At 36.6% G+C, this 17,219-nt stretch overlaps 1 protein-coding gene across 1 annotated transcript in view; it reads right to left on the bottom strand.

Annotated features, from left to right (window-relative positions):
- NLN (neurolysin (metallopeptidase M3 family)) overlaps positions 1–17,219 on the bottom strand; it is a 115,869-nt gene that overhangs the window by 57,833 nt on the left and 40,817 nt on the right. The window contains exons 2-4 of the mRNA XM_012664505.1: positions 16,234–16,493; positions 12,513–12,661; positions 2,681–2,788 (exon numbers count right to left, since the gene is read on the bottom strand). Of these exons, the coding sequence (XP_012519959.1) occupies positions 2,681–2,788; positions 12,513–12,661; positions 16,234–16,493 (517 nt within the window). The remainder of the gene's footprint in view (positions 1–2,680; positions 2,789–12,512; positions 12,662–16,233; positions 16,494–17,219) is intronic.

The raw sequence follows: 17,219 nt of genomic DNA on the forward strand, positions 1-17,219 counted from the left end.
AAAAAAAAAAAAAAAAAAGAAGAAGAAAAAAAGATTAACTACGGGATCACTCTAGGCCTTTAAGATATGAAGAGAGGTCTGATAGGGGCTTCTCTATGTCTTTCTGGATGGTGGTGTTTTAGATTTACAGTCATTTTAGTAATGAAAGGAAGTCAGACTTTAGATAACATTTACATTGAAGATGACAGAGTAGAGAAAAATCAGGTGGCCAATGACACCACTGTAAATCTAGATCAAACTAACCCATGAAGCCACCTACCCTGGGCCTTCCAATTATACAAGCAAATAAATCTCTCCTGTTTAAACAGAGTTTTGTTAGGGGCAAGAAAACACATCTTAACCATTTAGGTTATTAAGTATGAAATGTCCGATTTCCCTTAAGCACTAAGTTTGATAGTTGATATCTCTGATGCTTCACTTTGACACTTCTTGTTTTATTTTTATTGTGAAGGTACATCCTCAGTCCTTCAAACACACATTTTGGCTTGTGATTATCTTTCACATTTTTTTAAAGCAATTTTTGTGAAACCATGGATAAATCAAAAATTTGTGTTATATTTTAATATGAGTTCCATTGTGGAATCATTGCAGCACAGACAGCTTGACATATCAACAAAGTGTTTGGTAAGGATGTGGCTAATGAACGCATAGTACGGCAATGGTTTAAGAAGTTCTGTTCTAGTGATTTTAGTCTTGAAAAGGAGCCATGTGGGTGACCTAAGACCAAGGTGGATAATGATGAGCTGAAAGCTGCAGTGGAAGCGAATCCATCTCAACCTATGCATGAATTAGCAGCAAGGTTTGATGTTACTATTCCAACAATGTTGAACCATTTGAAACAAATCGGCAAGGTTTAGAAGCTGGATAGATGGGTTTTGCATGAATTAAACAAGTATCAGAAGAGAAATCATCTCAAAACTTGCCTTTCTTTGCTGTCATGACATAAAAGTGAACCATTTCTACAACGTATTGTTACGTGTGATGAAAAATGGATTCTTTTTGACAATCACAAGTGTTCGGCACAATGGTTGGATAAAGATGAAGTGCTGACAGTCCAAAACTGAATATTCACCAAAAAAGCTAATGGTGTCTGTCTGATCGTCTATTGTTGGTATTATTCACTACAGCTTCACGAAACCTGATCAATTACAGCAGATGTCTACTGCAACCAAATGAATGAAATGATGAGGATGCTTGCGATTAAGCAGCCCAGATTGGTCAATAGAGACAAGCCAATCCTCTTGCAAGGCAACACTCAATCACATGCTGCACAAACCACTCTGCTCAAACTATAGAAGCTGGACTTAGAAACTCTCTGTCATCCACCATATTCACTGGACCTTGCACCAACTGACTACAACTTCCTCCAGGCTTTGGACCGCTTCTTACAAGGAAAAATACTCAATTCTCAACAAACTGTGGAAAACACCTTTTGTAATTTTATCACTACTCGCTCTCCAGGCTTCTTCCCTGCTGGCATAAACAAGCTACTGTTAAGATGGCAAAGCTGTGTTGATAGTTTAGGCACATACTTTGATTAACTGTATTGCTTCTTGTTTGAGATACAATAAACTATACTTTTGATTTGAAATCGGACATTTCATATTTAATGACCTAAATAATACAATGTTTATGCCCCAAACTGAGCTGAGGACTGACCACGAAGACAAACAGTCAGGTAAGTGAGATCAGTCACATTGTTCCTAGAACTAGGATGGAGAGGATACAAGGTGATCAAAGGGCATTGAGATGGGAGAAAGGAGTCCTTATCTCGGTGGTGCCAGTTATATCTACCATGCTGACATCACTTGATTTGGATTTCTTTCAAATTTATTTCCAGTTCTGCTGGCTAGAAGAATGACCCAGAAATAAATCATGGATAACATTTCCTGTCCAAGAAGAAAGAAGTTAATTCTGTAGCCAAGTTTATTTCTGAACCTGGAAGACCTTACCAGCATTAGACAAAAGAAAAAGTTTTAGAGGCCCTATTCAGGAGCTAATCTCTCTTCTTTTAAGGGGTATGTATTAATCATAGGATGTTCCATTCCAAAGTGCTGGTTTTAAAACTCTCCATCAATAAGGATCTTATTTCTCAGCACCCTATCTCTGTATGACCAAGGGAGTAAAATACAAATCAACTATTAAGACCTGGAACCAGTTCCTAAAGATTGTAAAATAGATCAGGAAAATAAGACCAACACACATGAAACAAAACTTGGACAGGAGTAAAGAATGATTAAGTTATTGGCTGTTCGTCAATCACCATGAGGTTAACAAGAGTTATAGAATTTAAGGCCATTGAATGTAAAATACATTTAAATGGATTTGTACTATGGGTTATTTTATTACAACCCATCTGTTTCCTTATTTCCTGGTTTTTGTCATACAGGTTGAGTAGCCTTTATCTGAAATGCTTGGGAACAAAAGTGTTTCAGATTTTGGAATTTTGCATTTTGGAATATTTGCATTATTACTTGTCAAATGTGCCTAATCTGAAAATCTGAAATGCTCCAATGAGCATTTCCTCTGAGCATGACTGTTGAGCATCATGTCAGCACTCAAAAAATTTCCGATTTTGGAGCATTTAGGATTTTGGACTTTTGGATTAGGGATGCTCAACCTGTATTTTGTTTTATTTATCCATTTTTTTTCCCAATGAGAAAAAGAAACATCAACTCACATTCTGTACTTGTTCTGGAAGATGGAGCCCATTTCTTTTTCCCATTTTAACTGATTTTTCCAAGTATCGTCTGGCTTCAGGCTTTATCTTTCCCAGATCACAGGTTTCCTGAAATTAAAGAGCGTGACAACCATTTCAGCTGTAACAGTGCATGGGTAAATTATAAACTATGAGGGCCACGGCAAATTTATTCACCATATCTTTTGGGCTATGAAGCACATAGTTGATTATGAAGCAGGCCGTTCTGAAGACCTCATTTCTGTTATGCTTTAGTGAGCTTCTACTCATTTACAACAGAAAAATTAAATAAATAAAAAGCTAACCAGAATTTCCTTGCCTTGCATCAGAATCAAGGGTGCTTGTACCACTTGAAAGTGTGATAATAGAAGCATTTGCATAATCTCATTCTGAGCATTCTTTATGACTGAGTGGTCTTTTTCACAGAACATATTTCTTATCACAAATCACCTGGATTTAATTTTCTATCATTTGCTAACCTGGTTCCACTTGAGAGGCAGGAATAGAAATAATGGGTAAATTCTACAAAAATGCAGAGTGGGACACTTCTGCCAATATACCAAACAGGGACAGCTGGATAAATCCCAGCAAAAGCCTTTCAACACTTCAAAAATGCCTTATTGTCATTTGCCAAGAGAGATCAAGGGACTACAGCTAGCTGCCTATGAACAAGTATCTAGGGAAAATGAGTCAGCACTGCACAAAGAGGAGGAAAGCTGGACAGTAAATTTGAATCTGTATGCAGCAGCACAAACAACACTCATTCAAAAGAACAGAGGGCCCTCGCGGGGAATGGAAAATTCCCCCAGCCATAGCACAGTAATAAAAACACCAGATATTTCTCCAAAACAGGTAGCAGAATACACTTGGCACATCTGGATAGCTGGTCAGTTAGTGGTCCAGACAGATTGGACTGGACAGAATGGACTCCAGACAGATTCAGCAGGTGTAATGGATGCAGGTTGGTTGAGGGCCAATGAGGTACCTCTGTCTCTAGAGCCTTACAGAGTCCCATTGTTTGGACATTCTCTCCATGAAAGACCCGGGCTGTCTATCCCTAAGCATCCCTAATTGTTCCACTAATTACGTCTATAAAAGGATGGTGTTTAGCTTTAGCGACTGCATTTTAGATTGTTGATGCTAGGCTTGTGCTACAATAATTCAGTAATTTTCTACATTTTGTTGCAGCAGGTAAACTGAGTTATATTTTAACTGGGGGTACCACTTAATTCAGCAAACTATATGTCATCTTGCCTACCAATAAATAATTTTGTGTCATAGTATTAACGCACTTGTGCATACATTACTCACAGTTTCCTCTGAGTTTATCCTCAGTGGAGGCAGAGAACAGTTAGACTTCTTTTTCCATAATAACCTCCTTTTGTGTCCCTGGAGAATGTGTAAGTGTGCTGGCATGATTGGAGTTGGAACCCTCTCTAGCTGGTGTTGGTGCATACTGGGATTCCAGCAGCAGGTGCCTGTAATGGGAAGAAACCCAAAATGGCCAGGGAGATAACTGGGCTATGCACTGGTTCCCTCAGGGATGGGCAGCAGTTCATATCGCAGTGTTCATGTGGATGTGATTAACTTGGGTTAATCTGGGCTGGCTTTAATAGCACCAGGAAGTCTCTCCTAAAGTGTGAGGCATGGCAACAGGAGTCTCTAGACAGTATAATACTGCAAATTGTAGGGCTGGGGAGAATCCAGGCAGTAGCTATGTGTAGGGGGGATGGGGAAGGGTCCCTGGTGAGAAAGGCCTGGCAAGAGCTGGGTAAGTCATTAAAAATCCAGGCAGGCAAGATGAGATCCAGAACAGAGGGCCATCCCAGCAGGGAAATAAGCCAGCTGGATGCTTGAGTTCCTGGGCCCCATTTGGCCCTACGCTTAGGACATAGGCTCATCACAAACCTCACCACCAGCTGATATAAGCAGAATTCCTATTCTATGGTTATACTTAATCAGGATGGCCTCTCATATTTGCCATATCTGCATGTAACAAGGCCACTATTTCAGAAAGCCTAGAAGTATATTTGGAATAGTAAACTCAAAATTCATGATCTAGATTAAAATTAAAACTATTTACTCCCCAAATAGGTGATACAGGTACAAACAGGCAGAAGGATATTCTGAAAAAAATCAGCCCTGAATTAGGTCTAATTAAAATATGAGTAATTAACTGTACTGAAATATTTAACTTACTACAAAAATAACATTTAAAATTCTGATTCAATTATAACCAGACTCCCCTTGCCGGTCAGACTCTGAGGCTTCAGGAAATCTCTGGAGGTCTCTGGTAGGAGTAAGGCACTTCTGAAATGTGCTTCTTAAGCACATTCCTGTTCCAGAGCCTATCATAATAATATTCTCCCTTATAATCCCCAGGCAAGGTCAGAATTACCGCCCAAGGATTTTCTAAGAGGGAATCGGCCAACACTTCTAGAATGTTTTGCTATAATTGCACCTTCCTTCCTGAACAAGAATTTCTCCTCTTGAATCTGAACCAGGCCACAGGCCTCTTTGGGTGAAGTTTCTCCTCTTTAAAAGGGGGAAGGCTAAAGTTCTCAGAAGTAATTTTTAAATCTATATGATCTGACAGTAGGAGCCCTTATTTTAATTTCTGTGGTGACAAGATTTTGTTTCCTCCTAATTTCCTCCTGTAACAAAGAGCTGTTATATAAATGTGTATATACACAATACACTCCATCTCTCACAGATATGCTTATATACTCATTTCACAGATTAAAAAAAACTGAGGTTAAATGATCTTTCCAAGATCACACAACTATCTAATGGTAAAAATGGCAAAGAAACAAGTTCTTCAAATTCTTAGTTTAATGCTTTTCCAATGTGCCACACTCCTGTATTACCATCCTGAATTATCATTCTTTAAAATTTCATAGTAAAGAATGAGAAATTTTCTTTATTTACCCTAAATCCTCCCCGCCTTCTGTTCCTGACTTTGGCCTTTTCTTCAAAAGACCTTTGTATTTCTAGTTTCTAAAACATGTAATTAAAAAATTATTTCAGTGGGATTTTCTGTATTGTGCATACTGTGTAAACAAAATAGAAATTACAGTATTATTAGAAGAACTCTGAAGATTAAGATAGTATATTCCTCTGAATATCATTCTAAAAATGAATTCGTGAATTCACTAAGTAATTATAATTGGACAACAGAGTATGTTATTGTAGCCTATTTAAAAAACCAAAATAGAGAAATAACTGTGTTATAATTTGCAGTTTAGTTCCCTTTTCTTCTGTCCCCTCCCTCGCCAAATCCATGACCTTTACTGTTAGGTCTCCATCCTATTCCTGTGAAGAGGACATCATTAGGCAGCTGCCTGCATCCCTGGGCTAGAGAGGGATGCACAAAGGCCTGCTTGCTGACAACTAATTCAACATGCCATCACAAGATTCACTGCTTTTGTGGGAACCATAGTGTGAGGTGGGGCTCCATACTGCATGAAGACACATTTTATTAATAATCGGGGCTAGCTGAGTTCCATTCAACATACATTTACAGAGCTCCTATTTATGCCAGGCACTAAGGAAACAAAGATACATATTCTTGAGGAGCTATAGGTCAGATGGAGAGGAAAAAAAGATATATTGATAGATAATATCAATATCACATAGTGTGTGGAAAAAATAGGTAACTACTTGGACAAGAGAGGCACACCAGAGAGGGGCACCTGGCCAATGGGGAAAACTAAGCCCAGGTAGTTGCCACTTTATGTCTGGATGCCAGGCTTTTAAGACCTTGACAAAGTTACCAATTTTAGCAGTACTGATTATGACCAATGACTAGACTTACAAATTTCAAAATCAAGAAGGCATGGTAAATAAAGGGAATTAATTGTAAATGAATTTTGGATACAGTTTTTTTTGTTCATTTTGTGTTCTTTCTTTCTTTCTTTTTTGGTCACAGTTTTAAGGCACTGGCTTTTATATTTTAATCTGGCACTGGGTCTCCATGGCTGGTCAAATAGGAGAGATCACATAATGCTTAAAATCATCTATACTTAATCCCATGACCTATTCATTTGCACTGTAACATTAAAATTTTCTTGTTTAAATCACTAATGGGCTAAAATGAATTGTCAAGACCAAAGCCTGCAGCTCTGAAAAAATATAAACAATATTACAATAGATCACTGTATTTCTCAAATTTAGCTCGCATGATTCAGCCTCTGTTTCACTAAGAATTCCTCTTGTGCATTTCTTAGCAGGCTGCTGGAATAAAATATGCCTGATTGTTTTGACATGAAGACACTGTACATTTTTCTCAACAAAATGGCTAGAAACAGCAGGTATAAAACCTTCTTTGATCTTTGCTGGCTTTTTAGCCAACAATTGAGCAGCCTTTGTTAGGACTGGCAAATACCAAGACCTGTGGCCATAATTGCTGGTTTTTGGCTCTTGTCCATTTTTTAACTAAAGAGTTAAGGAAATCCTTGTTCACACTGCTTTTTCTTTTTTATTTTGGTGGAATTAAGGATACATTTAATATGTTAAATTTTTATGTAATAATTGATATCTGAAAATGAATGTAACTATATATGTTATGAGGACAAATTAAATCCACCCTTTAACTTATAAAATAGGACATTAACAACACTGTTGCATTTACCTATGCAACAGGTAACCTGTGCAAAAGATAACTACTCTCTTGAATTTTGTGATAGATCATTTTTTCCCGTTTTACCACTTATGTATATACTTAGTTTTGCTTCTTTTTGAACTTTATAAAATGATACCGTGTTGTATTCAGTATTCTGCAATTTCTTTCTTTCACTTTTACTAAGAGATTCAGCCATATTGTTCCATGTTATTTATTTCAATGCTATAAAATAGTCCATTGCATAAATGTACCTCAATTTATTGATTCATTTTCTTGCTGATGGGAATTCGAGTTGTTTCAGTGTTTTGCTATTACAATATTCCTATGAACATTTGTACAATTTTACCTGGCACAAATGCAAAAGTATCTCTAGGTAAACACTGAGATGGGGATGGGGAGAATGTGCTAGGTTGTAGAGAACGTAAGATCCAACTTTAAGTTTTTCTCCAACTTAGTTACTATTATTTTTAATCTTACTAGCTGTGCACAAACATTCCCGTTGATCCACATCTACAAAGATACTTGGTGTCATTGTATTTCTTAATTTTTTCCAGTCTTATAAGTGAAAAATGGTAACTTACCGTAGTGTTTATTTGCATTCCTCTGATTACTAATAAGGTTGAACATCTTTTCATATGTTTAATTGGCGTTTGTACTTCTGAAATATCTGTGTTGTCTGCCCATTTTTCTATTGGGATGTTTCTTTGTTATTGATTATAGTAGTTCTTTATGTATCTTAGAATGCTTTGCTAGTTTAATGTTTTGCAAATTTCATTTCTCAGTATTTGATTTGTCTTTTCACTTTCCCTATAAGTTCTTTATTTTAATGTAATCAAGTTTATTAGACTTAGATTTCATAGTTAGCACTTTTAATGTCTTATTTAAGAAATATATCCTTGGTCAGATGTCATAAAAATATCTTCCTATATAAACTTCTAGATGCTATAGCCTTTTAAGACTTTAATCCATTAGGAATTCTCTTTCAGTTTGGTTGTGAGGAAGAGATTCAATTTTATTTTTTTCCCACATAGATAACTCATGTCCCAGCACTAATTTCCAAAGGCTTATTTTTTGAATTTACCACTAACTAGTTTCTCACTTTAGTCTGATGAATATTTACTGAATGCTTACTTTTTTCCAGGCACTCTGCAGAGGTATAAAATAGAATTAAATATAACACCTCCTCCCTTCCTTTTTTTATTTTTTTTTGAGACAGAGTCTCACTCTGTTGCCCTGGCTAGAGTGAGTGCCATGGCGTCAGCCTAGCTCACAGCAACCTCAAACTCCTGGGCTCAAGCGATCTTACTGCCTCAGCCTCCCAGGTAGCTGGGACTATAGGCATGTGCCACCATGCCCGGCTAATTTTTTCTATATAGTTTTAGTTGTCCAATTAATTTCTTTCTATTTTTAGTAGAGACGGGGTCTCACTCTTGCTCAGGCTGGTCTCGAACTCCTGAGCTCAAACGATCTGCCCGCCTCGGCCTCCCAGAGTGCTGGGATTACAGGCGTGAGCCACCACGCCCGGCCCCTCCTCCCTTCCTTGAATTTTTTTTTGTTTTTTTTTGAGATAGGGTATCTCTCTGTTGCCCCCACTAGAATGCAGTGGGGCATGATCATAGCTCACAGCAACCTCAAACTCCCCAAACTCCTGGGCTCAGGGGATCCTCCTGCCTCAGCCTCCTAAGTAGCTGAGACTACAGGTGTGTGCCACAATGCCCAGCTAATTTTTTCTATTTTTGTATAGACATCGGTCTCACTCCTGCTCAGGCTGGTCTCTAGCACCTGACCTCAAGCGATCCTCCCACCTCAGGCTCTCAAAGTGTTAGGATTACAGGCATGAGCCACTGTCCCTGCCCCCTTCAGGGGTTTAACACTGAGTCTACATTGTTTCTGGCAAGCATTTACCAACCAGTTCTGTGGCTCTTGGAAAGTTACTATTTCTAAGTTTCAGTTTCTTCAATCTCACAAGATTGGTATAAAGTTTAAACCAGATACTCTTGTCTATACAAATGTAAAGTAGTGTTACTAGCCATACATTGGGAGGGAGGGAAAGAGGGAGGAAGGAAGAAAGACCACAGCACACTGGTCAGTCTTATGCTCTACTATAATTTCTTCCATCCATTTAGACAACAAATTATTTATTTTGGAGGTTTTGAAACATGACTACATACTCCCCAGACTGAGATGTGGTATCCCTTGCACCTAGGCTGAGCACAGTGACTGGGCAACTGATATAGTATGGCGTGATGTTATGTGACTTCTAAGACAGGTCATAAAATGCAAAGCAGCTTCTGTGTGGTTTGCTGGAACACTCATGTTGGAGTCCTGAGCTTCATGAAAGAATTACTACGGCTCTGATATTACCATGCTGCCAGGAAGCCCAAATTAATCCAGAGACTACATGGAGATGCCCTGTGCTATGGACTAAATTGTATCCTCTCAAAATTCTTTTGTTGAAACCCTAACCCCAATGTGACTGTATATGCAGATAGGTTTTGGGAGATAATTAAGGTTAAATAAGGTCAGAAGGGTGGAGTCCTAATCTGATAGGACTGTGGCCTTATAAGAAGAAGAGGAGAGTTCTCTCTCTTTCCCCCTTCCCCCAATCTATCTCTCTTTCTCTTTCTCTCTCCATGCACACACACTGAGGAAAGGCCATGTGGAGCAAGGAGGGGGCCATCTGCAAGCCAGGAAGAGCTCTATCAGCAGAACCCAACCATGCTGGCACTCTGATCTCAAACTTCCAGCCTCCAGAACTGTGCAAAAATTAATTTCTGTTGTTTAAGCCACTCAACGTATGATATTTTGTTATGGCAGCCTGATTTAAGAAACCCTGAGATTGAACAAAGAAAGAGAGATGTCTGGTTAGCTCCTACCTGCTTCAATCCCAGCCACCACTGCCTGAAACCACATGTGAGACCCAAAGTCAGAACTGTCCAATTGATTCCTTCCTGAATTCCTGATTCACAGAAACTGTGAGAGAAAAGAAAAGGATTGTTGCTGTTTTCTGGTCACTAAGTTTTGGGGTAATATGTTATGTATCAATAGATGACTGGAACCCTTATTGAGCACAGATTTGCACAAAGAACTATGAAAAGCAAAGTCACATTTCTATTTATTTATTTATTTTTTCTTCTTTTTTTTTGGTCTCCTGTATGTGCAGATGAAGACATTTCTATTTATTAACCCTAATAAATAAAAGTAAAAAATGAAACAGGAGCTAAAATAACATTTTATATCCAAATTTGGATATTATTATATTTGATTACTATCTACACTGGTAGTATCTTGGGAATTTAACATTATTCAGAGCACCCTCATTTTAGTAAAGCATGCTTGAAATTGCTGACTTCATATACATTTAAGAAGATCCTATTTATTCACCTTAATGAAGGTTTTATGTGTTACATCATGGTTGTCCTATTTCACTTACAGTATTACAGAGAAAATAATAAAATACTTGGATTATTTCTAATTTTTCCCTTTAGCTATGAATGGGATGAGGTTTACCATTTATTAAAATGTTCAACTCTGGCAGAAAACTAATACTGATAATTCTAGATTTTTAAAAATATTGCCTAAATAAACATAACTATTTGTCGGGGAAGGTGTTTAAAGGTAACTAAATGTACCTAATAAGCTTCAGTGCAAGAACAAACACAACAGTTATTTTTTATTATTCTGATGTAACCTTAATAGACATGTAGAAGCCCCTAAAAATATTTACATGATAATCCATATGTATGAGAGTAATTATTACATTGTAAATAGGAAAATTATGGGACCAAATGTGACACTATCTTAAATTGTTAAAATAAAGCCCTGAAATAAACCAGCTCTAATAAATACATAAATCTGACGAAGGCATTGGTGTCTAAGAAGTCATTATGGCATGCTAGTCTACTCTACAGGTAGCAATTTGTTCCCAAATTTGTGGCTAAGTGCCAAATCCATATAAAATTTAAAAGTACTATATGACAAGGAAATCTAAAATGACAAACCTTCCATATCTTGGTAATATTCATAAGAATTAGAGAAGGTGGAATAGTAACAAAAATATTATTCCAAATGAGAACTTAAAAATCATGATGAAAACAGGGTTGATTAAAGGAAATTAGAAATTCTAGAAAAAATTCTAGAATATATAAAAAATACAGAGTTAGAAAAAAAATTATATTATTTGAGAATGAAATAAAACTAGAATGCTATAAAGGCCAGGATTCAAATCACTTAGAATAACTGGTCAAAAGGAGAAAAGAGAATAATTTAGCTAGTGAAGAATAATCATAAAGTTATTTTCATTTATATTACTTTTATAGTGCCAAAGATGAACTATTATGAACCATATAGATGATTATCAATTATAGGGTAAAAATGCTTATCTGACATGAGAAAAAAACAGCATGTACATCTTACATGTCTAAATAAAGTCTTGATTACATAATGAGTTACAAATTAAAAAGCTGTTTTATTCAAAATGTTTTATTTCGACTCTTGTCATAATTTGCTAAAAATTTTTGAGATTTTACAGAAAGAAACACACAAAATTAAACAAAAAATGCCTAAGATTATAAAACATTGGTAATTTTCCAAACAAATTGCTGAGGTGTCATGAAAATAAAAATGGAAAAGCAAGGACATAATGAAACTGCTAGGAGACAAATCAACAGTTGTGACAAAAAGATAAAAACACTCAAGACAGACCCATCTAGAATATTCATTATCCATAATTTCTGTGAGTCCTGAAAAATGTAAGGATGACAGACAGGAATGACTGTGGAATACAGATAGCATCAACAGTAAGTCATCAATATTAGGCCAAAATCACAAGATATTTACAGATAAGTCAATTCCATTTGCTTCTAAATGATTTGGTCTAATAAAAACTTGGCAGTATTTTGAAAATTCAAAGAGGATTTTACATTGAACCATCAAGTTCATGATGTTAAAAAGCCTTAGATTCTCAGATGTTCACTCTTCTACACTTGGTCTTTAATTTCAAATGAATGGAATTAGCAACTCAACATAAATCTCAATGATGTAATATAACAGTATATAGTACTATATGATACCTATTATTATAATCACTGGAAACACAGGAAAATTCAAATACTTTTTATTGCTGATCAAAGGTTCTTACTTTTTTGTTGTAGGTTTTTTTTTTCCTTTAAAGGGATTTATAACACCATTTACCTGCAAACGAACAATTCTCTGAAATATATCTCCTCTCATGCTCATCTCAATATCAAAACGAGAAAGTCTTTTGTCTGCTTCTGTACTTGCGGCTCGTACTTCTCTGTCAGAGGATACGTGCTGAGGAAAGTCTAGCATGGTTCTTTCCACTATTGATAGAAAATAAAAACTATTAATACTACAGGACTTGTCCAATCAACATTAAGCCAAATACTTCCTACCTAGATGAATGATTATACCAATATAAGTTTTTCATTTCATACTTTCTGTAAAGGTTCCTAAGGCTACCAGAAAACAGCATCTTGGCTGTTACAGCTGGCATCATTATGAAACCATAAGGATGTGCACTGAGCACTTATCAAAGTACACTGAGGGTGTAATTTATTAACTGGGAATGTAGGAAGATAAGACGTGGTCCCTAAACTGAGGCATCTTACAGTCTGGGATGGGGGAAAATGCACATAAAAAGATAAAGAACAGTACATGATAGAGCATATCAGTTGTGAAATGAATGGGATACTGTCCTAACTCAGAGGCTGCAGCTACCATGGGCGAAGGCTCTAGGTACTCTGTATTGAGAAGGCTGGACCTCAGAGGAGGTAGAAAAGCAGAGAACCCAAGCACGGGACAGGCAGAGACAGAATGGCCAAGAAACACACAGACCAATTTAGCACGAGGGATTTGTTTAGAATAGAACTTTTAAACTTTTTACTACAGACTCCATAGAGAATCTAATCAAAGTTATAGACCCTACCTCAAATGCACACAAGCATATAAACATTAAAAATTCCATATAATTTCAGAGGATTCCCAGAAATCTAAGTGGATACGTCCAGTAAATAGCAAGATACTGGGGATATTCCTGTAAAATGATGGTAATTTAGTCTGCTTTAATCTTCACATATTAAAGTTGGTGCTTGGATTTTTCATACATCTGTATTTTGACCTTAATTGGGCAAAAATATCCGATGTCAGTGAAATAACCAATGCTATAGAACAAAAATGTGTATGGTTTATAGTGATGGCTGTGGCTATGCTGTGACAATAAAAACATTTTAACTTTATTATCTTCAATATATTGAAGTTATTATATATAGGTAAAATTTACACATGTGATATATAGTAGACAGTAGAGCAATCCTTTATGCACCAAGAAATTGTACAGTTAAACAAGCTGCCTTACTCATATCAGTCCTCTTAAAATATTGCTACAAATAAAGCTGTTTACAAACATCTGCCACAAATATTAGAATAAATCCATATGGTATGTTTTTTAAAGATCCAATTACATAATTATGCTTTTAGGATTTAATATATAACTTTATATCTGTTGGTTAAGGGAAGAATAGAACAGAAGATTTAAAATTTAATACATAAAGCACTTATTTAAGTGATATAGTTAATTAACTGTGTAGTTGCAATTTCTGTTTATTAATACTTTTTAAAATTAACTCAAAAAGATATGATGGAGGAATCAAAATGGCTTAAGAACTTAAATGAAATAAAATGTAGGAGACTAAAACTGGAATTAAACAAATAATAATGTTGAAAGCCATTTCCTTCCTTCCTTTGCCACAAAGACCTGGAGCCCGACGTATGCTCTCACTGCCAAACTATAAACAATGCTGATGCCCAGTACCTGACACTAGACAAATGAGGTTTTAACCGCTACTGCTGGAAGCATGATGAACTCTGACAACATGCACAGATAAGAGAAAGTTAGTTTTTAAGAAATCTCTTCCCAAACTCAAAAATTTTTATGACTAACCCATTAAAATAAATTTATGGATGACCAAGAACAAATATCACAAACCTTAAAGTATGTTTAAAAATCTATATTGGAGAAAAAAACAGAATTTAAAGTAATTCTTTTAAAAAGATTTTGTTTGCATTTTCCCCCACTGATTTTTATATCAGTCAAATGCATAAGTTACTACACTGGCAAACCCTCTTGTCCATGGTGACAGAAGAAGATGTGAGCAACTGAACCAAGGACAAAGCACATCCAGGTGGTACATGCACACAAAGTTGCCTGCTGGAAAAGCTCTGCTGAATAGGGACCAACTCCATCCTTTTGATTTTGACTAATGAGACCAAGCAGATCCTTTTATTCAAGAGTTTAAACGCGACTTGTAGCAAGATTTAGTGGCCAGTAAGGAAAGTGAGGCAGTTGGCAGTACGGGCAGAAACTGAAACAAATGCTGAGATATGAGAAAATAGCCAAGTCCTTTTCACAGTAGAACACAGGGTAGGGAACTCTTGGTGATGAAGGTTAGCTGGGGCAAAGAGATCCCCAGGTCACTAGGGCTGTGCTGGACTCTGACAATCTTCCAAATTCCAGAATGTATACAAACGTTTATGATATCCAGTTCTGCAGCTATCTTATGTTCTCTTATCCAGCCTGGCTACACAGATAAGGTTGTTCAGTCATAATTATCCTTCAAAATTATGTCCAACAGGGTGGGGAACCTGTGGCCTTGGGGCTACATGTGTCCTTCTGGATTCTTGAGTGTGGTCTTTTGACTGAATCCAAATTTTACAAATAAATTCTTTTAATAAAGAGATTTGTTCTGTGAAGTTTGGATTTGGTCAAGGGGCTGCACTTGGGGATCTGGAGGGCTGCATGTGGCCTTGAGACCACAGGTTCCCTGCCCACAAGCTGTGGAAAACAGAGAAATGAATAAAGAGGAAAGTAAAAATTAACTGTAAACCAATATAACCCAAAACACTAACCACTGTGATGGTTAAATTTTATGTGCTAACTTGGGGAGTGTTTTTGGTGAGATTAACACTGAAATTGGTTAACCTGCAGTGAAGCAGATTGCCCTCCGTAATGTGGGCGGGCCACATCCAATCAGTTGAGGGCTCAAAGAGAACACAAAGATTGGCCTCCCCCAGCAAGGGAGAATTCTCTAGCAGATTGCCTTCGGACTCCATCTGCACTATTGGCTCTCCTGGGTCTTCAGGCAAACTGGAACGTCAGCTGTCCTGGTGTTGAGCCTGCCAGCCCACACTGCAGATTTTGGACTCACCAGCCTCCAATTCCTTTTAATAAATCATGCGTCAATTCCTTATAATAAATCTCTCTCTTTCCCTCACACATATACATATATATTTACATTTATATACTGACGTGCACACATACACACACATACCCTATTGGTTCTGTTTCTCTGGATAATCCTAACAAAACCATTAATAAAATTTGTTTATTTTCTTTCATCTTTTTGTGTTGTCGTGTTCCCCCATGTCATCAAATGCTGCTTCTAAACCATGAGTTTAATGGTTACACAGTATTATAATGTTTCACAATTTATTTAGCCATTCTATTCGTTGACATTGGGGTTTGTTTCTAAGCCTTTGCTATGAGAAAGAGTACCTATTTATACATAAATTGATACATGAATTTTGCCTATATCTGATTATTTCCTTAGAATAAATGCCTAGATGTGGAATTGTTAGGCTAGGGTATGAACTTCTTAAAAGTTTTGACCTGTGTTGTCAAAATGTTCTCCAGAAAGCAGTGTAACGAGAGTGTACATTTCACAGCACCTTTGCCAACATAATAAAAATTTTAAAATCTTAGGTAATTGAATTCTAAGCAATTAATTAACCATTATGCAAAAATCAATCTCTTGTAAAACTGGAAATGTGAAAAAGCATAAAACGGTTTAAGACATCCATAAAATAAAATACTGATGTGCTTTTGCATCCTACTCACCTATATACTTCACTTCTACATCTGTCAGTGCCTGCAAACAGTTTTCGTAAGTTATTTCCTCGATATCGAGCATTCCAACAGCATCGTACACCTGTTTGGTCTGCACAATGAGTTCCTCAGTTCTTGTTTTAATTTGCTCTGGTGAAAGATCCCATCTTAAAAGATTTCTGCCAGTCGCAGTATAGGAAGACATTGCCTGAAGAGGAGACATCGCTTCTCTTCCTAACGTCATTTTGAGTAAAATCCTGGAACCACCAACTCTACAAAGAATTAGAAAAATAATTAAAAATTAGGGACTTCTGTTGGTCCAAAGTCAGCATACAAATGTGTATTGTAAAATTAATTTTAAATTAAAAAGAAATTTAAAAAACCTGAGCAAATTCTCTCAGGTGAACACATGTACAAAACAAAATGCCTTTGTATTTTTCATTTTTCTTGAATATATGATCCAAACACTGAATTGTTAATATAATTAAATCATATAGAAAAAAAAGTTAGGTATTAGAGATATAATAATTGTCCTTTATAAATTAGACAAGTAATCCTTCTTATTTTAATATTTTTTCCTGGGCTAACTTCTACCTACTATGCACATAGACTCCAAAAAACTCTGCAAGTGTTACAGCTCTTTTAGAATTTGTCTAGCAGGTTTTCCAGTTTTTACCAGAAAATCCTCCATGGGGGGTAAAAAAAAAACTTTGCAGGTTTAGCAAGGAAACATTTAAGACATTCTCTTTTTATCCTGAACACCATTTTTCTAAACCAAAACTTCATATAAATCAAGAATAAAAGTTTGAAGTTGAGGCATGGAAAATAAACTCTGATATAGCTATGGCACTGGGCATTGCCCTAAAAGAAAAAACAATTGTTAAGAATGATACCAATCGGGTCGGGCATGGTGGCTCACGCCTGTAATCCTAGCACTCTGGGAGGCTGAGGCGGGTGGACTGTTTGAGCTCAGGAGTTCAAGATCAGCCTGAGCAAGA

The sequence above is a fragment of the Propithecus coquereli genome, unplaced genomic scaffold (assembly GCF_000956105.1).
Source record: "Propithecus coquereli isolate 6110/MARCELLA unplaced genomic scaffold, Pcoq_1.0 Scaffold9, whole genome shotgun sequence".
Taxonomy (NCBI): Eukaryota; Metazoa; Chordata; class Mammalia; order Primates; family Indriidae; genus Propithecus; species Propithecus coquereli.